This window comes from Malus sylvestris, chromosome 4 (genome assembly GCF_916048215.2).
Source record: "Malus sylvestris chromosome 4, drMalSylv7.2, whole genome shotgun sequence".
Taxonomy (NCBI): Eukaryota; Viridiplantae; Streptophyta; class Magnoliopsida; order Rosales; family Rosaceae; genus Malus; species Malus sylvestris.
The window spans coordinates 27,911,691-27,933,306 of record NC_062263.1 but is presented as its reverse complement, the minus strand read 5'-3'; the positions used below and the strand labels follow the sequence as shown (position 1 = coordinate 27,933,306).

Here is a 21,616-nt window from a genome sequence, read left to right as displayed (position 1 = left end):
GTAGTAGGTAGACTTGTATCGAATTTGCTTAGCTTGGACTTATTTGGGAGTGTGCCATGAGCAAGAAATTTATAAATCCCCCCGTTGTAAGGTGCATACTTCCATGGCCATAGTGCTTGATGCTGCCAACAATCCAACATGAATTTTTTTTCCAATCTTGTCTTCCACTGCTGAGGTGAGGCAAGCCAAGGCGTCTGCATGACTGTTTGCCGCTCGAGGAACTTGGGTGATCTGGTAGTGAAAGTGCTTAAGCAAAAGTTATGTTTGCACAAGATATGCTACCATGGAGCTATCCTTAACATCAAAGTTGTTCGTGACTTGGTTAACCACCAATTGAGAGTCACTTAAGATATCAATTTGTTTAACTCCAAGGTGTTTGGCCAAATACAAGCCTGCCAGAAGGGCATCATACTTGGCCTAATTGTTTGATGTCTTGAATTTGAAATGAAGAGTATACTCCATCGCCATTTTATCTGGCGTAGTAAGGACTAGTCCTGCTCCACAACCTTGTTGGTTGGATGAGCCATCAACATATATAGTCCATACAGGGAATGTTGGTTCTACTTTTCGAGCTTTCGAGGGTAATAAAGCCAATGATTTAGGTGTAGGAGAAATGTCAATAGGATATGTGAATTCGATGATGAAATCTGCAACTGCTTAGCCCTTCTCAACTGGCTTTGGTTGGTAGGAGATGTCAAACTCACCCAACGTTATTGCCCACTTGATCATTCATCCTGAAGTGTCAAGACTTTGGAGTATCTGTCGAAGGGGATAATTGGTAAGCACGATGATAGAGTGTGCTTGGAAGTAAGAACGAAGTTTTCGAGCAAACATGACCAATGCTAGAGCGAATTTCTCAATGTTAGAGTATTGTGTCTTTGCATCTTGTAAGGCCTTGCTAGCGTAATAGACTGGCCGTTAGACACCATCATCTATTCGAATGAGAATGGAAGTGACTGCTGAAGCCGAAACAGATAGATAGATAATGAAAATGTCACAAACTTCAGGTTTGAAGAATATGGGGTTTTTTACTCATGTATTCCTTGAGGTTCTTGAATGCCTCGACACATTCATCAGTCCATGTAATGCACTTCTTACTTCCTTTAAGTGCTTTGAAGAAAGGGGCACATATGTCTGTGGCCTAAGAAATAAACCTGGTCAAGGCTGCCATCTTGCCAGTAAGGCTTTGGACGTCTTTTGAAGATACTGGTTCTTTCTTTCATGTCAAAGATTGCTTTGATCTTCTCGGGGTTAGCTTCAATGCCTTGTTGGCTAATCATAAAGCCCAAGAAATTGCCAGAGTCAATGTCAAAGACACATTTGTTGGGGTTCAACCTAATTTGATACTTCTTCAGGATGGTGAAGTTTTCAGACAGGTTGGTGATGTGTTGGTCAACATGTTTGCTCTTGACTAGCATATCATCAACATAAACTTCCATGCTCTTCCCAATTTGTTCGGTGAACATTGAATTGACTAGTCTCTGATAAGTCGCCCCTACATTCTTTAAGCCATAGGGCATGACTTTATAACAATATAATCCCTTGTCAGTAGTGAAGGTTGTATGTTCTTAATCGGGATGGTTCATGAGGATTTGGTTTTACCCTGAGTAAGCATCCATGAAGCTCAAGAGTTCACATCCTGTCGTTGAGTCGATAAGTCTATCAATGAGAGGAAGGGAAAAGCTATCATTCGGGCATCATTTGGTTAGGTCAGTGTAGTCGACACTCATTCTCCACAAGATCTTTTGAAGCATGAGATTTTCCTTGGTCGGATTTTTCTTAACAAGGACAACATTTGCTACCCACGTTGGATAATTGACTTAATGGATGAAGCCTATGTCTTTGAGTTTTTCAACTTCTGCCTTCATTGCCTCGTATCGTTCAACGTCACAAGATCTTTGCTTCTGTCTTATTGGCTTAGTCTTGCGATCAATACTCAAGCGATGATAGATGATATTGAGAGAGATGTTTGGCATGTCTTCATATGACCAAGCGAAGACTTCGGTGTTCTCTTACAAAAAGGAGATCAATGCCAACCGAATAGGTGGTGACAAGGTGGTGACAAGGTGGTGCCAATCTTCACTATGTGATTTGGATAATCTTTTGAGATAGAGACCTTCACCAATTTTTCAGCAGGTTGTGTTTGCTAGGTAAAAGAGTCATCTCGTGGATCATCTGGTTGACTGTTGCCATCACGAATTATTGTGGCATGATCGTGCACTAAGGTGATCTCATTTGATGTAACCATTGCCAGAAGGTGTTGGAAATTTTATCAACAACATATGTGTTGGATACCTAAGTACGGATGTCAATCTTCAGTCAGAGTGCAATTTGGTTCAACATCTTAAGAGCCTATAACTATGTGATTGTTGCTTTTCAAAGATTGTTTTTGTATTTCTTTTTCTTATCTGCAACGCAACTCTACAGCCAAAAATATAAGGAGGCTATCCCTCCTTACTTAATTTATGCCATAATGAGTGGCTTTAGGAAAGCTAACAGCAGCTTATTGGAAGTCTTGGACAATAGTGATGTTGATACTTGATTCAAATAAACAATTTTCTACATGCAAGGTTGCAAAGTCTACTCAATTGACAATTTGACATCTAAGCAGAAGAAAACTCATTTCTTTGTCGGTTTATTGGAGTTATCGACCAAGAGGTCCCTTATCTTCTCATGATTGACTTCTAGCATACTAATGCATAACTCATATCTCCTGAAGTTAACACCTCTGTTTTTAGGAGTACCCTCCATCGTAAAGGTCTTGCCAGTTCCAGTTTCCATAGGCAAAAATACAGACATTGTAGCCATCCAACACCGAACTCACAATAGGTTTCGTTTGAGCGAAACAGCCTCTGCACATTTGAAAAGCTCAGCATGAACAATACAAAGTTCTAGCTAAAAGTTATTCATCTTAAACAAAATCAACTGCTAAGTATTAGACAGTGCAATTACAAAATCAGTATGAGTTTTCAGCTACCTTGGTTGCCCTCAGGTCCGAAGACATGGTCAAACTTGAACTGCTTTTTAGAGGAGTCAGAACAAATGACCTGCAACCCACTGTCTAGGGAGGATTCCAATCCAACAACGGAACCTGATCCGCTTGAAATTTCAGTTTGATTCAAAGGTCTAAATCTGCAGAAAACTCGGATGTTGCCTTTAAGCTCAATCACTTCATTGTAAAGAGAGGAAGGAAAGTTAGAAAATAATTGTGAGTGATTAAAACAAAAGGTTCACTCGAGGAATTCGTAGTGAGCTTGACTTCATCAGACAAGGCAGTATGCTCTCTCTCTTCAAGTCCTAAAGCATAAGAACAAAAGCAAAAACGTTTAGTGAATTTGTCCAAAGATTCAAAACAGAAAGAAAATACAAATGCTTCCAATGACTTTCTAAGCTTTCCTTGAAGCGACATTAACAAATCAGTGATCTTCAGCAAAACTGGAAGGACCATCTGACATGGAGAACCTTCTTGAGTTCCGTTCGACTTGCTACTCTCACCAATCAAATCAGAATCTCACTCGACGGGTTTGGAAGCAATATCTGGACTACATTCTGAAAATAATAATACAATCAGAGCCTGACTTCAACGAACCCCAAAAATTTTCTATTTTCTTACAACTCAACTACTCAATTTCAATTCAGTGTAACAGTTTAGTTGAAAAAAAAAATCCTAATTTCTTTTAGAAAATTAAAGATTAAAAAACCAAGAATTGCAGAAATTACCCACCTTTGTCGCTCACGTCACTGTCCAACTGGGTTGTAATCTTCTCTAGGGTTTTAACTGAAGAAAAAGAGGGGTGGATTCGAATCAGAAAATTTCCCAATTCTACATTTTCTAGGGCTCGAAAATAAAATTCAAAATATAAGAAGCAGTACTAATCGAATCCGAACCTCAAATTCAACATTTTCTTGTAATTCAAAAAAAATTAAAAAGGGGGCAAATTGAATAAAATTAAACAAAAGCACGAACCTGCGTCAGAGATTGGAGAGGGCTTGGAGTCGTGATTTGGAACGACGTCTTTGCAGTTTTGGGGAAACATCTCCAGGTGCTCGCTCGACCATTTAACAAGAAATAACTGGAGAGAGAGAGAGAGAGAGAGAGAGAGGAGAGTACCGTCCGTGGATTAGGATCACAGCAAGAATGCGAGTTCTAGAGAGAGGGTGAGTGAGAGAGAGAGGGTTAGACGAAAATCTCAGAGAGCTAGAGAGAGAAAGAGACCGTTAGTTTATGGAACCGGAGGGATTTGCGAGGGGAGTGTTTTGATTGCATTGATGTTTGAATTGAGTGAATCTAAGCCGTCGGTTTAAATGTAAGGGAGCTCTTTCTTTCTAACGGCTATAAAATGTTTTCTCGTTGGACCACTTTGAAATGGCCCAATAGGCCCAGTCGGTGAGAAGGCAAAACGACGCTTAGTTTCACGTCGTCCGTTTCAAAGGGTGCAACATTCACGTCGTTTACCAGTAGAACTAATTGCGAAGAGTAATACTAGGAAGATCGACTTTTAATTATTCTAACAAAGGAAGAAAACAATTAAAATTATAGCTTTGAGTGCTAATAGAGCACACGTGACTTTAAAAGAAATGAGAGAGTTGAAATGAGAAAATAAATGAGAAGGTTGTTAGTATTTCTCAAATTTAGTAGTGCATTTTAAAATTATTTCCAAATGTAATGTATAAAAGGTGTTAATTCGCCCTTGAATGATTTTCTTCCTAATTTCTATAAAGATCATCACTCAAAACTCAAGTCAACTACAAAATGTTGCAATAGGAGGGCCCCTCACAAATGTAAACAAAACGATGCAATAATGACGCAACACACTCGCATGCGAATCCATCTCTCAACCATCATCTCATTCATTGTCTGGTCATCGTCACAACCATTACTTAATTTGCTACTCTAGATTTTTGGTTTGATTCTGACGTTTGTTTGCCCGATGACGATGATGATTTTTACAAATATGTGAATTATCGCATATTCATAATTATTGAAAATCAAAGTGATAACTCTAGCTTTTTCTATATGAAAAAAATATCAGGTAGGCCCGGGACTATTCTAGTGTGGAAACTCGTGGCTCCACCCCTACCTGCTAGTGTGGACACTCGTGGGCACTGTAACCTTTGCTGCTGGCTTCACTGTGTAACTTGAGAAAACCATCCTAGGTCGCGCGGAGGCTGATAGCTTCGCCATTTTTTAATTAAAAAAAAAAAAGCAAAGAGGCTCGACTTTTTCATAGAAAGTCCACCCCATCCAAATTAATGGAAAACTAATGAAAATGACTTGAAAACTTTGAGTTTTAATGATAAGGACAAAATAAAGGGTAAAGTGAATAGTACCATAATTGATTTTTTAGTGTAAAATATGGTTTTTCGTTAAAGTGAACAGTATCGGCTGTTTTTCATTAAAGTTCCCAATTATCAACTCCCAAATTCAAGCCCCACCCAACCGAAGGCCTCCGTCATAAGCACATCACCATTCTCTTCCCCGGTCTTCACGTAGTCATCAGCACAGCACTATTCTCTTCCACGGTCTTCACCGGTCTTCACGTACTCATCAGCACAGCACCATTCTCTTCCCCGGTCTTCACGGGTCTTCACGTACTCTTAAAAGATAAAAGGAATAAAAAAGAAAAAAAAAAAGGGAACAAAGTTGGCTTTCCCTGTATGCATATATACAAGTACAATCAAGTTCATGAATATTGTCAAGCTAATTAACCATTCACAGTAGCACTACATCATATTCTTCATTTCTTCCATTCTTGCCAGTAGTGCTACAAGCTATTGTGCTAGGTTGCCCAAATATATTTTATTAACACACTAAGATGATTGGGTGGGAAGATGTTTACAAGGTGGTGGTAGCCATGGTTCCACTCTATGTTGCCCTAATTTTAGGGTACGGCTCAGTAAGGTGGTGGCACATATTCACTCCCGAGCAGTGTGGCGCGATCAACCGCTTCGTTTGTTTCTTTACTCTCCCACTCTTCACGTTCGAATTCACTGCACATGTGGATCCTTACAAATGGAACTACCGCTTCATCGGCGCCGACTTCATCTCTAAGCTCATAATCGTGGTGGTGCTAGCACTTTGGGCCAAGTGCAGCAGCAAAGGAAGCTACAGTTGGTCCATTACAATCTTCTCTTTGTGCACGTTAACTAATTCCCTAGTGGTTGGTGTGCCCTTGATTAGAGCCATGTATGGTTCGTCAGCCGTTGATCTTGTTGTTCAATCATCGGTCGTGCAGGCCATCGTATGGCTCACCATTCTTTTGTTTGTCTTGGAATTTCGACGTACGGGGTCGATAGGCATAGTTTCAAGTCGGACTAATGTCGACACTCGAGTTCACTCGGTTGATCCACAAGGGGAGGACATAGAAGCCATGGAGGAGATAACAATAAGTACTAGGCCTTCCTTTTGGTATTTGATGAAGACTGTGTGGGTGAAACTTGGAATGAATCCCAACTCCTATGCAGTTTTTATTGGTATTGCTTGGGCTTTTATAGCAAAAAGGTACTAAATATATGCATCTATATATATAATATGCAAGAAAATATTTATTAATTATATTTGAGCATTGATTAACTAAATATCTTACGTTTTTTCATATATGTCTCTGTAAATTAATAAATAAATTTATGGGTGCTGCAGGTGGCATATTGAGTTGCCAAGCATCATGGAAGGATCTGTTTTAATCATGTCAAAAGCTGGTACAGGCACTGCTATGTTTAGCATGGGTGAGTGATCACTAATTAACCACATATATATATGCTAATTAATTAATGCTAATGCTAATGAATATATCTGTACGGTAACGTTTTAACTATATATCATGTATGCAACGTGCAGGTATCTTCATGGCACTGCAGGAAAAATTTGTAGCCTGTGGGACGAGCTTAACAATAATTGGGATGGTTCTGAGGTTTATTGCAGGACCGGCAGCCATGGCGATTGGCTCTATTGCTGTGGGTCTGCATGGTGATGTTTTACGTGTTGCTATCATTCAGGTAGTTTACTTGCCAATTTATATATCTTAGAAAGTTAAATGATGAATCAAGCATGCATGGCCTATAAAATTATAGTATATATGTATATATAATAGTGGTTGCATGTCATATATATATCGTACGTGGAATAACATAGAGGTTGTTCCAATGAGCTGCCCAGCAAAATAAGTGGCCAATTTCTTCTCCACTAACACACATCCTACCCTAATAATCTCTTTTACTTACATAACAAATTTTGAGAAAAATGAGGATCCGTTTTAAGGAATTATGTTGGGAAATGTTAACCATATATCTTCTTTTTTCCATACACCATTTTTAATTTTAACTATCAGATTGAATTAATTAAACACAAATAACAAATAAGATTAAATATAAATGTGTATGTATGAGGAGAAAAATGATATGTATTTTCATTTTCGATAATATTCCATCTCTAAAACAGATTGGACAACAACAGAAACCTTTTCATGCATGTATTCATGTATATTGTGTATTAATCAAGTTTTTTAGTGAAGCCATTTTATTTAAATTTGAGGAACTTTGATGATTGGTCAGATCTGACCAGCTCTCAACACCACACGGTTCTTTTCACTAATGGTATTCACTAATGGTATTAACTTTTTGAGGAACTTTAATTAGTACCGCACTGAAGGTTAGCTCACTAATCTTAAACTTTAAATGAATTTTGAAATTAGAATGTCCGCATATCTCCATTTAACAACTTGCGCAAGCAACAATACATATTTTTGCATGATGACTTTATGTTTCAGATGGTAAATGTTACACTTCGATAATAGTTTACCACATTACTTGTGTTTGCGGCATTCATAAAAAAATTATCTTTTTCTACGTGATAATTTTATTTTTCAGATGATAAATGTTTTTAATTATTATTTTTGGATCAAATGATAAATGTTTAATTAGATGAGTTATCATCATTTATATACAATATTGCAGGCAGCAGTGCCACAGTCCATTACGTCCTTCATATTTGCCGAACAGTATGGACTCCATGCAGAAGTGCTCAGTACAGCGTACGTATGCACCTCTTTATATTTACAAATCTCAAATTTATGCATACTTTAAATATGAAAAATATCAACGAGATTACTTGGATAATTCATAGCAATAATATTTCAAATAAATTTCAATTATATATATATTCTTCTAACTTTTATATTTTGTGTTGCATGCAGGGTAATATTTGGCATGTTGGTCTCCCTTCCAGTGTTGATCGCTTACTATGCAGTTCTAGGATTTGTGCATTGACGACCATCTCTCTCAGCTATATAGATATAGATATACGTTTCAATGAATGTATAGAGGGGAAAGGATTGCTGCCTTGCTGCTCCTCTCTCCTTTGTTTTTTGTTTTTGTTTTTTTTTGCTTTAATTTGATTTTCCATATCATGGTCTAAAACTGTGGGGACTAATATTAAATTAGTCTTAAAATTGCCAAAACTCTAATAATTAACATTATTATGCATCCTAATTTAAAGAGGTTTTAATAAGGAAAAATTAGTATCCGGTCCCTAGTTTTTACTGTTCATTGACTAAGACCTTATTAGTTCTCAAATTTTGATTCAAGTCTCTAGCATTAATGTGATAATGAATTTACATGTTTATTATATAATTTTTTAATATAAAAATTAGTAATTAATTTAGGGTTTAATACTCACACCTCTATTAAACTTCTAATAAATTTTCAATTCAAACATTTCCAAAATAATAAAAAATTAAATTAAATTAAGTTTGTACCTATTAGTTTTTTTTTATATATAAAAAGATTCTCAATTTTTTAATCTTAAATGTACCCATTCATATAATTTTTCAATTTTTTAAATCTTAAATGTACCCATTCTCAAATATATCAATTTGTTATATGTAAAATGTACCTTTTTTTTAATATAAAATCCATTCAAAATTTTTAATTCATGTTTAAACTCATATGGGTACATTCTTTTTCGTTGATTTGAGAATGTATCCATGTTTTGGTACAATAACTTTTTTTGTTAATTTTGGTTAATGTACCCATACATATATGTATACACACACACACAATATAATAGAGAGTATAATTTCTATTTATTATTTTTAATCCCATAAATTATGGGTTTTATTTAAAATCTCATTAATATAAACAATTACAAATTTCAATTTTGAATTTTGAATTAAAAAAATATAGTAACTTACATTATTACATTAATGTCAGGGACCTCAATCAAAAACCAAAAACTAACAAGGTTTCAATCAAAGAATGTTGATAGCTAGGGACCGCATCCAAAGTGTCCCTTTTAATAATTAGGGTTCAGCCTTGTGGTTTTACGACAAATTAGAGTGATCTTGTACTTTCTGAATCTTTTGAATTTTGTATCACCTTAATCTCGATCAAGAAGGGCCTTATACTTATTCTCAAGTGAGGATGTAGCATCAATGCCAGTTCCCAAGTTTGATTTGGTGATTTCATATTTGATCATGGACTATCTTGATACGGTTTTGTCAGTAGGAGTTAGGGCTGGTTTGGTATTGCTGTGTTTTGAAAAAAAACTGTTGTGAGAATAAGCGGCTGTGAAATAAATCAGCAGAGTGGTTGGTAAACTTTTTTGTAAAAGTGCTTTTGGGAAAAAAAAAAAAACAGTTTGATATCGGGTTTTTTCATTAAAGGAGCACTGTAGCTCTGTGTGCTTTGAAAAAAAACCAGTTTTCCAAAGCTGCAAATAGTAGCTTCAGCTTTTTTCTTTGATTTCAGCTTATTCTCACAGCAGCTTCCAAAATAAACCCTTTTTTTTTAGTTTACCAAACACCTAAAACCCTCACAGCTTTTTTTCATGGGGGTTTTTTTTTAATCACCTCACTCCCAAACCACCCCTTATTATTAGCACTTCAAATCTGTCGTCACGGGGTTTCCTTGCTTATGTTTAATTTCTCGTTAGAGAGGACTGCATGATGTGACTTATAAGTGATGATAACAACTTCTGACCATTTTGTGAAGCATTGTATTGTTTGTTCGTCTATAGCTTCATTCAAAACCCAAATTTGACGCCCCAAAACCGAATGTAAAGTGCAAAAAGAGCGAGCCTAACTAAAAAATGAGTCCATTATGACTTGTAAATTAATTAACAGTTGTTAAAACATCATGGAGCACATTAATTCTTAGTTGTTAAAACACGTAAGAAAAAGATAAATTTATACACTATTTTAGCTTCTTCCAAGCACTGCGTTACATGTGTCGTTTTTCGTTGTGTTTTCCATATGTTATTGAACGTATCCAAGTACGACGATGTTGACGTTGATGGATCACGAAAGAAGTGGCATTCGAATTCGCTACCAATGCTATGGAAAATTACAGAGGCAAAGCATGTTGAGTAGGGTGTGAAAAGAACAAATGATCTTGGTGAGTACTTATGTAAAACAAAATGAGGTTTACGTTCTTACTCCAAAAATGCCATCCTGCATGTACTCCTCCATGTATATGTTCTTTTCGTTTTCATAAATGAAATACGTTGGACGATTTTGAAATGCCAATAACAAAAGCACACTACTAAATTCAATTGAACAGTTTAATAATCTTGAGAAATATCACCGCCTCCGGAGCAAATTATGTACAAGGTTATATATTTGATCGTCTTATCGTTGGGGCTAGCTACTATTCTTGTGTATAAAAGGGTACAACATGGGAGAAGATAGACCGATGGATAGAAATACGAATCACTGCTTCACGAGCGGCCTTGTGTTGTCCCAAAGCCATTGACGAGCAGAACCCTCCACAAGAGGGGAGACCTGCGTAACCTTAGAAGTTAGTTCTAATATCTAAAACCGAATCCAGAACGACTTAATGATATTACCAAGATAAATTTAACTCTATACCCACAAACACGCACACCCGACATGAGCTTTTTATTCAATATAGACACAACCCTCGAAAGAAAATATGGTTTTCTTGATCTGTACTAACCTTCTCCCAAACTTGTGAATGGTAATCATTAAGCCAATCAAACTCCGCAGCAGAAAGCAAAGATAAGTCGATCATTTTAGCCTGCATGGTAAAAACCATATCAAAAGAAAACCATAGAAACCAACCCTTCTTTTAACAATAAATCACTAATATGAACTTGTTAGGGCCGTTCCAACACCAAAGCCATGCTAAAAGTAAAAGCCAGTGTGAATAGGGGGATTGTTTGACTTCAAATTTGGTTTTCTTAGTCAAGCCAAACTAAAAGGTTTCGAGCACTAATGTACTGGTTAGGCACTCACTGAAAAAGGTCATGCTCGTAAGTCATAACCAATTGGACTACTAGGTAACCAAATGCATACCTGAATCGGGACAAATGTGAGTTTTTCAAATCCCAGGTAGCTATTTCCTCCAAAACGATTTGGTGTGTTGACTTCTTTCACAACAAGGAGATTCTGTATGAAGATGAATATGTGGAATAGTAAGGAACAAGAGTGGAAGATAAATGAGCATAAAATCGTTCTGATTGCAGAGCAACAAGGAAAATTAGCATCAATATTACAAATACAATGTGCAAAGAGAGAAGGGAGGCAGGGGTACCTCAATCCGAATGCCAAAGGCATGATCTTCATAATAGCCAGGTTCATTGCTAACAATCATGCCCTTCTGTAACGGAGTCATATTTCCAAATCGAAAGCTAATACCTTGAGGCCCCTCATGAACATTTAATGCAGCTCCCACACCATGCCCAGTTCCTGCCACCATTAAAGACAAAAGTAAAAATAACCGAGCTCATTTCAGAAAGGAAAAAAATTATGATAATTTTATAGAAATTCCAGGAAAATACCATGTCGATAATCCAGTCCTATCTTCCAAAGGGAGGATCGAGCAAATGCATCTAACACAAAACCGGGCATGTTTTCAGGGAATACTGCCTCATCAAGAGCTATATGACCCTGCAATTGCAAACTCTGTCAGAAAACTCAGAGACAATCAAGGCATCAAATTAGTCAGTGTTAGGAGTAGAATACTAAAGTACATTAATTATGGGGAATTTTAACGAAAAGCACCCGGTACTGTTCACTTTAACGGAAAACCACATTTTTACACTAAAAAATCAATCATGGTACTATTCACTTTACCCTTTATTTTGTCCTTATCATTAAAACTCAAAGTTTTCAAGCCATTTTCATTAGTTTTCTTTTAATTATATACCTGCAAAACTCGGGTAAAGCATTCCTTTTGTCGTGTGGTAGGTTCACCAAAATGTACAGTCCTAGTTATGTCAGTTGTTCCATCAACATATTGACCTCCGCTATCCAATAGGAAGAGTTTCTTGTCATCCACAACACTACAACTATCTGGTTCTGCTCTGTAATGTATGATAGCACCATTTGCACCAGAACCTGGAATATTATAATTTACATTGTAAGGTGTTGAAGAAACCAAAAAAAGAACTACTAACTTCAAAAGAAGAAAGAGAAGCGGAATAAAATATCCAAGTAGTAAGCTTAGGAAATAAGAGCATGCTTATCTATGGCAGTGAAGGTAAAAACCTCAAAGAACTATAGTATAAAAAAAGGTAACAAAAAAATAAGTGGCATGTACCGCTTATTGTGTCAAAGCTTGTATCTAGGAAACCAGACTGCGCCGAACGAAATTCAAGAAGTTTTTCTGCAACCTCTACCTCAGTCAATTTCATGTTCTCGTTAATTTTCTCCTCCATCCAAACCCAAAACTGCACTAGAGCAGCGGCATCTCTGCACATCAGAAAAGAGGGGAACCAAACCATGATATGCAAAGCAGAAGCATATGATTATCAGCACAAAGTCAAGTTCGAAGGGAAGAGAAAATTACCTTAAATGACAACTCTGCATGCCTTCCAACTCAGAATCATTTTTAACTGCCTTTGCCAAAGATACAGGGGACACTCTATAAATTCCAGTCGGTCCTCCAGACCAACCATTTGAGTCGTCACTCTTACTTTTTCTTTTACTTTTAAGGCTCTCATAATATCTTTCACAAGCAGAGTTAAAGGTGTTGACAATAGCAGCATTAAGAGAAGATATATCCATCCAAACTTTAGCCGCTTTTGCTGCCAGACTGAAAATGAAAAGTAGGTTTGCTATTATCGACGAAGGTCTGAGAAGACTGAGATGTTAACATAATACAAATTTCAAATTAAACAATATCACAAAAGCCGAACTAGTACAGCCTACAAATCAGAGACCTCACCTTTCTACTTCAGAAAGAATGGAGTCATATGGCAACACTTCAATGCCTGCCTTCTTCAAGTGATCCATCACCTCTGTGCTCACTTTAGAAGTATCTATAAATAATTTTGCTTTATCAATCTCTACAATCAGATATGCATACATAACGGGTGAATGTGGAACATCACTTCCTCTCTGCAAAAGAAATTTAGCACATCATTTGTATTAATAAATTAAACACAAAAGCAGGAATTTATGGATAAATTCAAATCATAATTTGATGGTGGTCCAAGGAATCCAGAATTCAGACAATAGCTGACAACCAGGGTTAGCATGTCTCTGCCAAAAAATCTCACAGAGATATTAAGAGGTATTACCAAGTTCAACAGCCAGGCAACTTCATCGAGCATAGATATAATTATTGCAGATGAACCAGCATCAGCAAGTTCCGACCTCAAAGACAACAACTTTGATGCTACATCTACACCAGCATACTTGAGATCATGTACTCTCACTGGTTTGTTTGAAGGCTTTGGTCTTGATTCATTCCATACTTCGTCCACCAGATTTTTATCATACAGGAAAACCAACTCATGGTTCTTCTTTGCAATACCTTGTTTCAATTCTTCTGCAGCCTCGGAAGAAAACAGAAACTGCTCCCTTCACAATATGATGGAGAAGGTGGCATCATAAATAAAGCAAGTATGATAAATGGAAAATAAAATTAATAATTAAAGATGGTAATTGTAATTCGGAGGATAAAAATGAATATCAGATAGGTAGTTAAATTCCGCATTTTAAAAATAAGTAGTTCTACAAGTCAAAAAAACAGTAGTGTTTGTTAGACCATCTCCAACCATGGGCTAAATGCCAAATTCCCCCCCCCCCCCAAACCCAAGCCAAATCTTTGGGCTAAAAGCTAAAAGCCAAACCCAAGCCAAATTCCCCCCAAAATTTAGCCCAGGATTCGGTGTGGGCCTCACCGAAATGAGTGAAACCTGGCATCTGTGCGCCAATCCCTCGCCTGACGCGCAACCCTTCAGACAGACAAGGCTCCACCCATGTGGGCCTGTCGGCCACCTTTCCCAGGTGCCCCAATGTCTACTTTCATCCGACGGTCGCGATCAACAGCCCGTTGGTTGATCCAACGGCCTAGATTCAAATTTATATTTTTTTTGTTTTTATATTTATATATTTATTGAATCCAACGGCTGAAATCGAATATAATCAAATCTAATGGTAAAAAAAAAAATATCTAACGGTCCAAATTTAAATCCAACTAAAATAATTTAAAAAATAATTTAACTCAAAATTTACCAAAAAACTCTATAAATACCTATGTATTTGTTCAAACATCCACACAAAACTCACTTTTCTCCTACAATTATTCCAATTTTTCTTTCTACCATTTCCAAATTTTGTGTTTATACATCTCTATCATGATTTTCATATTCTTCCATAGTGTTTCATGAGTTTCAAATATGGATTTAGTGATTTTTCAATATTTATCGGAATTTAAATATTTTTAGATTAAAATGTTAATAGAATTAATTTACGATAGTCTACATAATATTTTTTTTTTTAAAAGTAAATTTAAGAAAAAAATTAGCCTAAGTTCATTCTTTAATAATCCCGGGCTAAAATTTTAGGCCAGAAGGGTTGGAGCAGAAAAGCTGTTTCTAGGCTATAAGCTAAATTGTCCGGGCTAAAAAATTTGGCTTTTAGCCCAATGGTTGGAGATGATCTTAGTGATAGAAACTTATGAAAAGACATGTTGAAGATCAATTTTAAGAGGATAAGTATTGCTCACAGGATCGATGCCAACTCTCCCACCAGGAGCCAAAACATTATTCAACCATTCAATAGTCGTTGGAACTCCTAGAGAACCTGCCCGCATGAGAATCCAACTAGAGCTCAGCTGCTTTTCAGCCTAATAGTAGGAAAGGGTAAAAGCCGTCAGGAATCACACCACGGCCCAGATGGTACACAAAGAGACACCACTCTCCCAACCGCATTCCAAAAACAAAACTCTAAAGAATTGAGTTATATGATGTGCATATAGAAAAGATAAAGTAACACAAGAGACCATCATAACAAGAAGCATCAAAATGATGTTTTATCTTTACAGACCTGAAGAAAGTAGCGCCCATCTGTCCAAAGAGCAGCTTTATCCTTTGTGACGACAGCAGTTCCAGCACTTCCTGTGAACCCCGATATAAAGGTCCTCCTCATATAACATTCAGCAATGAACTCACTCTGCAGACAAAACAGGTAACATGGTATATAAGAACTCAAAGCCACTCCAGCTATATGCCAAATGAACATAAGATCCAGCAGCTAAGACTGTTTGGTTCTTGTAATACATAGGAACTAGGGAGTTAAACAAAGCAATATGTCAAAGCTCTTAGATACGCCTAGAGGCGAAAAGAACTACAGCATTTTCTTTCTGTTTTACTCATAACTCCCAATATAGCAAAAAAAAGAAAAACTTCAACGAAATTTTAATTTTACAATCGAAATGCTTCAACCAGTAAAAACCCACTTGAATAGTTCACACAACACAAAGCACACCATACCAATCAAACTACAATTGTACAGAAAATAAACGTACAAGTAAAATCAAATCTCGAAATTTCGGAACCAAAAGCTCATACTGACAATCCCAAGTGAATTTGACAACCACCACACCATCCCGGACCATAAAAACGGAAAAAAGGAAGCTAGTCAATAAAACAAGACTGTAAATTGAAACAAAAAGCAACAAACTTGCAAATATTAGCTCCACAAAAATCAAAACCCAGTTAAATTCCACATAAAACACACAATCCAAGAAAAAAATCCAAAATTCAATGGACGAAAACTATAAAATTGAAACAAAACAACAATATGCAAGATATTAGCTCCAAAATAATCAAAACCCAGTTAAATTCTACATACAACACACAATCTAAAAAAAATCCAAATTTCAGAAATAAAAAAGCTCGTAATTCGTAGTATAACAGCTCAAGCCAAACAAAGCACAATAAAATTCTACAGCCATTAAATTCCCCATGAACAGTAAAACCTCAAATTAAACCCAAAAAGCAACGAAATTTAACCTGGTGAGCATCCTGAGAAGGAATGATATAGGCGTCGATGCCGACGCCGGGCTTCGAGAAGAGCTGGCGGAGGGCGCGTAGCTTCTCGTCGGAAGAATCCGAACTGGATCGCTTGTTTCGGAGCTCCGACGAAGGCTTGGCGGAGATGGAGGTGCAATTTCGGATCATCAAGACCGGAGCTTTTGGAGAAATAGTGAAAATTTTGGGGTGGGACTTGGAATTGTGGAAAATGGGGAGCGAGAGGGGGAGGAAGTGGCGGAAGTAGTGAGAGCGGGCGGAGTGAAAGGAGAGAGGGCGCACTGCCTGTGATGACAATGAGTGCATCGTAGCAAAACTCAGGAGAGAGAAGGAAAGAGTTGTTGAAAGAACAGCTTCAGTTATCTTATCAGTCACCACATAGAGAGGGAAGAAGATGCGATTAACAACGACTTGTCGTTTCTTGTCTCCCCTTTCTCTCCTTCGCATTTTATTTCAAAAAGAAATTGTAATAATGGTTGTTTAATTTTAATCTAATTAGAAGGATGGTTTCTTAAAAAAATATTTGGATGAGAAAAATAATAATGGTCTCTCAATTTTAATCTATTAGAGAAATGATTTTTAACTTTAACTTAATTAGAGTAATAATTTCTAAATTTTAATATAATTATACTGAATCAACGATAATAACTACAACGACATGTTTTGATGTTTTAAGAAATCAATAGTCATGAATTTTTAGTTGCGAGATTATTAATCAATTGAGCTAAAATTAAGGAAAAAATTCTACAATTTTGTCTTTTTTCTAACTGGCATGCTCTCTCGCTTTACTTTTGAGTTCTACTCCGCAGATCAAAAACCAACCAGAAAAGCTTCCATTTTTCTTCAATGGTGACCATCACAGAGGAAGACGAAGACCAACACCGTCGAACCCGGAAACCGAAGCGGTCGTCGCCAGAAGAGATCAAGTCAACTCCACCACCAAAACCCACATCGCCGACGCCAAAACCACCGCAAAACGCCCAAAATCCATTTGTTTTTTGGTTCTACTTCACTCTCATAGTCTCTCTCGTCACCGTCTTCTTCATTTCTCTCTCCTCTCTCTCTCCACAGGACCCAAAATTTTGGTTTTTGAGCCTTCCCGCCGCTCTCCGTCAGCACTACTCGAAGGGTCGCACCATAAAGGTACAAACTCATCCGAATCAAAACCCGTTTGAAGTTTTTTATACTGAGAAAGGTTCTGTAGGATCGGAAAATGTAGTTATTGTTCATGGCCTGGGGCTTAGTTCTTACTCGTTTCGAAAAGTTGTTGAATCTTTGCGGTCCAAAGTGGCTCGTGCGGTTGCGTTTGATTTGCCCGGAAACGGGTTTTCGGACAAATCGGTGGTGGAGGTTGGAGAGGGGGAAAGTGGGATTTTAGGGAGATTTTGGAATGTGTATGGTGAAATTCAGGAAAAGGGTTTGTTTTGGGCATTTGATCAGATAATTGAAACAGGGCAGATTCCGTATGAAGAAATCGAAGCTCGGGTTTCTAAGAAGAAGGTTGTGAGGCCAATTGAAATGGGTCCTGATGAGATTGGTAAGGTGTTGGGGCAGGTAATTGAGACGACGGGTTTGGCCCCTGTGCATTTGGTGTTGCATGATTCAGCTTTGGGGATGGTTGCAAATTGGGTTTTGGAAAATGCGGGATCGGTGAGGAGTGTAACGCTCATTGATACCTCACCCAGATCGACAGGTGCTTTGCCTTTGTGGGTTTTTGGAGTGCCAATGATTAGGGAGTTTGTGCTGAGGTTTTCACATGCTTATACTTGGTTGATTAGGTTGAGTTGCTCTAGGGGGATTGATGTTTCAGATGTCGATGCGCATAGACTTCTTTTGAAGGGTAGGGATGGGACAAGAGCCATTGTTGGAATGGGAAAGAAGTTGAATCATAGCTTTGATATAGCAGAATGGGGCGGTTCGGATGGATTGAAAGGTGTGCCAATGCAGGTGCTTTGGTCTAGCAGTTGGTCCAAGGAATGGAGTGAAGAGGGAAGCCGTGTTGCAAGTGCACTTCCACAGGCAAATTTTGTCACGCATTCAGGTGGGAGGTGGCCTCAGGTGAGGATTCGATATATTTATGAACTACCGCTTGATTTTCTTGTATGTGATAAGACTGAAAATCTCAATATTTAGGATAAATTTGGCTAGGTCTTGGTTTCCTTACAATAATACTTTTACAAATTCTAAATGGTAGAAAAATATGAAATTCGTATAGCAATTAAACTTGTGTCTGGTGAACACTAGATAATGTCTCTGTTGTATTCTGAACTTGTCTTTGTACTGCATGTAAGTAGAATTATATACTGCATGTAAGTAGAATTATACGACTTCAAATTGCGATAGAAGATTAGTATCTAATGGTATATTCAGGGAAGAGCAGCAGTTGCTGGGTGGACGAGGCTAGGTTTTGGATGGCTAGCCTTGATTTAAAATCAGTGTAACCAGATATTTCCTACTTGAAAATGTAGAATACCTGAAGTGGTTTGTAAGTCAAGAAGCTGGCGGTTTGTTTATGGCAACGTTAAAATGCTTCTGCTTCTAAGTCTTGAATCTACAGCATTGACTATGCAGAATATGTACAATAGCTACAACTTATCAAGCTAGCAATTATTTTGAAAATTCAGGATTAGACTGAATTCAATGTAGTAACATTGTTTGGACTTAACTGCAAATCTATGATTAAAAAGAATGTTGAAAAATTTCATCTCAACGATACGCAGTGTATTTGGATTAACATTCAGTATGATGCTTTTAATGCACTCAAAATACCAAATGATGTTTCCTACCTTAAAGCTAAAGAGTTTGATTTTAATTTCCTTTTTTGTGGGTCAACTTCGAATTGTGTTGAACAACATGGCAAGTAGTTCAAGAAATTCCTCTGTTGCAAAGTCTTCTCACTCATCGGTTGTCGAAGTTCCATTAAGCTGTTGTATTTCTTTGGCTGATGTAGGAGGACGCAGCTGACGAGGTAGCTGAAAAGATTGCTTATTTCGTGTCCTCACTGCCTGCTACTGTCAGAAAGGTTGAGGAAGAGCCCATCCCCGAGCATATTCAGAAGATGCTTGATGAAGCAAAAAGTAGTGATCATCATCATCATCACCATGGCGATGGGCATGACCACCATCACAGTCACGGAGCTAGTTATCCTGATGCGTACGGTCTTGGCCACGGTCATGGATGGGCAAGTTGATGAGTTTTATTTTGTTTTCTAACTTTTTCCCAAGTTAGCATGCAGTTGAGGTAGAAATTCGATTTTACGCCACTGGACTAATCCTTTTGCTCTGCCATCAACGCTAAGAAATTTTTATCTGCCGTACAAGATTCGTCGATGAAGATGTTTGTTCTGCTGAATCTTTGAAGCTGTGATGCATTGTATTTTGTATTCTAAATTTAAAAAGGAAGCTGGTTGATATATGATTTTTAGGTATGTACTATGTAGTAAGACCTCATTTCACAGAACTGAGCGCAATGGCGTTCTAATTACGTAGGTTTATAGTGTCTTACTGTCTTTTACTGATTCCTCTCTCCCATATAATTTTCGTTTGCCATTCCTTCTTTTCCCATTTAGATTTTCCTCCACTTTATATAATGAGCAAAGTATAAGATTTTTGGTCCTTGTAATCTGGTTGAAGGGTCACTTTAAAAAAAATTAAAAACAAAACAAATTTTAAAACACAATATTACAAAGAAAATTCATAACCACGGACCTTAGATGAGTGTTAGACCTAAGATAAGAGTCATTTCTTAATTTTAAAATGCTTAAAAATTAATTTCTTGATTTTCAAACGCTTAGAAATTAATTTTTATAACTTGATTGTGGGTGGTTAGTAAATTTAATACTTTGGAAAGGGATGTGATATTCACACACCTCTTTATACTTCTCCCACACCTTTTTGGTTTTCGGCCATCGGATCGGATGAATTGAAAAAAATCAACAGACATAAATTAATAAGAATTATGTGAAAAGTAAAAAGAGATGTGTGGATAGCAGAGTCTTTGTAAAATATATTTCATACAACAATAATAAACAAAGAAAATTTAATAAAATAAAAAACAAGCCATAAAATTTCATCAGTTAAAAATATAAATAATAAATATGACAGAATCTGAACTCTCCTCCCAAACGACAATGGGTTGCTGCGGAGACGAAGAAAACGACGACGACATCCACAATCCTCTCAACGCCGGCGCCGACACCACCTCCACCCAGACCCTCGGCGAATACTCCGACTCTACCACCACCATATCCCCGATTAACTCTCACTTCTCGGCCTTGACTTGCCGCGACACCCTCCGCCTTATCTTCGAGAAGCTCCCGATTCCCGACCTCGCTCGCTCCAGCTGCGTCTGCCGGGTCTGGAATTCCGTGGCCTCCGATCAGGAGATCGTCGATAAAGCCTTCAAGTCCCCTTGGAATCTGAAGGAGGTGATTGGAAAGCCCTCGTCTTTAAGCTTCTGGAGGGACAATTCGATCGGAAAATTCGCCATCTCGCACCGGATTGTCCGCGGCGACAGCGTCGCCAGCCTCGCCGTCAAGTATTCCGTTCAGGTACGCATGCCTTTTGGTTCTTATCATCTGTTTGATTGCCGAGAAAATGAAAATGCAAAACACTTTTAGGCCAGTTTGGGAGTGCTTCTGTACGAAGCATACTTAGAAGTGCTTTTATTAAAGAAAAAAAAAAGTCGAAATATTTGTTGAAAATGCTTCTTGGAAAAGCAACTGGAAGTGCTTGTAAGCCCAAACGTAGTATTAATTCGATTTCTTTCAGGTGATGGACATAAAACGATTGAACAACATGATGAGCGAGCACGGAATATACTCTCGGGAGAGATTGCTGATTCCGATAAGCAACGCGGAGATGCTTTCGGATGCAACCTGCTATGTAGAAGTGGATAGTTATGCAAAGAGAGAAGTGGCTGTGTTGTATTTGGAAGGCGGCCCCGACCCGAAAACCATCGGCGGCAGCAGCTCTTCATGCTCTGTCTTGCAGACCAAGAAAAGAGTGGTTGAATCGCTGAGGAGAAGTCTGCAAGTAGATGATGCAACTGTGAACTACTACTTGTCCATTGCCGGCGGCGATCCAAGAGCTGCTATCTCTCAGTTCTCCCAGGACCTTAGGTGGGAGACCCACACTCACCTCGGCTTTGTTTAGGGCTCATCCAGGACTGCTTCTGTCATAAGCGCTTCTGCCAGTAGCGCTTTTGCCAAGTGAATTTCAACTTGTAATGCTTGTTCTATCAGCCAATGAATCAAATTCAAATGTGTGCAAGTCCTGTTATTTGTAATTGTAATATTGGCACAAAGCCTTTGGATTTAAATAGAGAATCTTATTCATCATT

The 21,616-nt window shown here is 37.7% G+C and overlaps 5 protein-coding genes across 5 annotated transcripts in view; 3 read left to right on the top strand and 2 right to left on the bottom strand.

Annotated features, from left to right (window-relative positions):
• LOC126619033 (kinesin-like protein KIN-14S) overlaps positions 1 to 4,231 on the bottom strand; it is a 43,275-nt gene extending 39,044 nt beyond the window's left edge. The window contains exons 1-2 of the mRNA XM_050287287.1: positions 3,968 to 4,231; positions 3,725 to 3,778 (exon numbers count right to left, since the gene is read on the bottom strand). Of these exons, the coding sequence (XP_050143244.1) occupies positions 3,725 to 3,778; positions 3,968 to 4,037 (124 nt within the window). The 5' untranslated portion in view covers positions 4,038 to 4,231. The remainder of the gene's footprint in view (positions 1 to 3,724; positions 3,779 to 3,967) is intronic.
• Positions 4,232 to 5,716: 1,485 nt separating this feature from the next.
• Positions 5,717 to 8,403, top strand: LOC126619032 (auxin efflux carrier component 5-like). Its single transcript, XM_050287284.1, has 5 exons — positions 5,717 to 6,502; positions 6,641 to 6,726; positions 6,839 to 6,996; positions 7,954 to 8,030; positions 8,193 to 8,403. The coding sequence occupies exons 1-5, from the start codon at positions 5,817 to 5,819 to the stop codon at positions 8,263 to 8,265; spliced, it is 1,080 nt and encodes a 359-aa protein (XP_050143241.1). The 5' UTR covers positions 5,717 to 5,816; the 3' UTR covers positions 8,266 to 8,403.
• Positions 8,404 to 10,514: 2,111 nt separating this feature from the next.
• Positions 10,515 to 16,752, bottom strand: LOC126619031 (aminopeptidase P2). The gene is made up of 13 exons (XM_050287283.1): positions 16,259 to 16,752; positions 15,291 to 15,416; positions 14,971 to 15,090; positions 13,538 to 13,813; positions 13,183 to 13,355; positions 12,805 to 13,050; positions 12,556 to 12,707; positions 12,163 to 12,353; positions 11,795 to 11,903; positions 11,548 to 11,702; positions 11,310 to 11,402; positions 10,951 to 11,031; positions 10,515 to 10,775 (listed from the first exon to the last, which is right to left on the bottom strand). Exons 1-13 carry the CDS (start codon positions 16,721 to 16,723, stop codon positions 10,704 to 10,706), a joined length of 2,259 nt encoding a protein of 752 aa, XP_050143240.1. The 5' UTR covers positions 16,724 to 16,752; the 3' UTR covers positions 10,515 to 10,703.
• A 273-nt stretch (positions 16,753 to 17,025) lies between these two features.
• On the top strand, positions 17,026 to 19,793 carry LOC126619030 (protein AUXIN RESPONSE 4-like). The gene is made up of 2 exons (XM_050287282.1): positions 17,026 to 18,334; positions 19,227 to 19,793. Exons 1-2 carry the CDS (start codon positions 17,123 to 17,125, stop codon positions 19,464 to 19,466), a joined length of 1,452 nt encoding a protein of 483 aa, XP_050143239.1. The 5' UTR covers positions 17,026 to 17,122; the 3' UTR covers positions 19,467 to 19,793.
• A 579-nt stretch (positions 19,794 to 20,372) lies between these two features.
• Positions 20,373 to 21,614, top strand: LOC126619029 (F-box protein At1g55000-like). The gene is made up of 2 exons (XM_050287281.1): positions 20,373 to 20,825; positions 21,046 to 21,614. The coding sequence occupies exons 1-2, from the start codon at positions 20,373 to 20,375 to the stop codon at positions 21,427 to 21,429; spliced, it is 837 nt and encodes a 278-aa protein (XP_050143238.1). The 3' UTR covers positions 21,430 to 21,614.
• Positions 21,615 to 21,616: the final 2 nt, after the last annotated feature.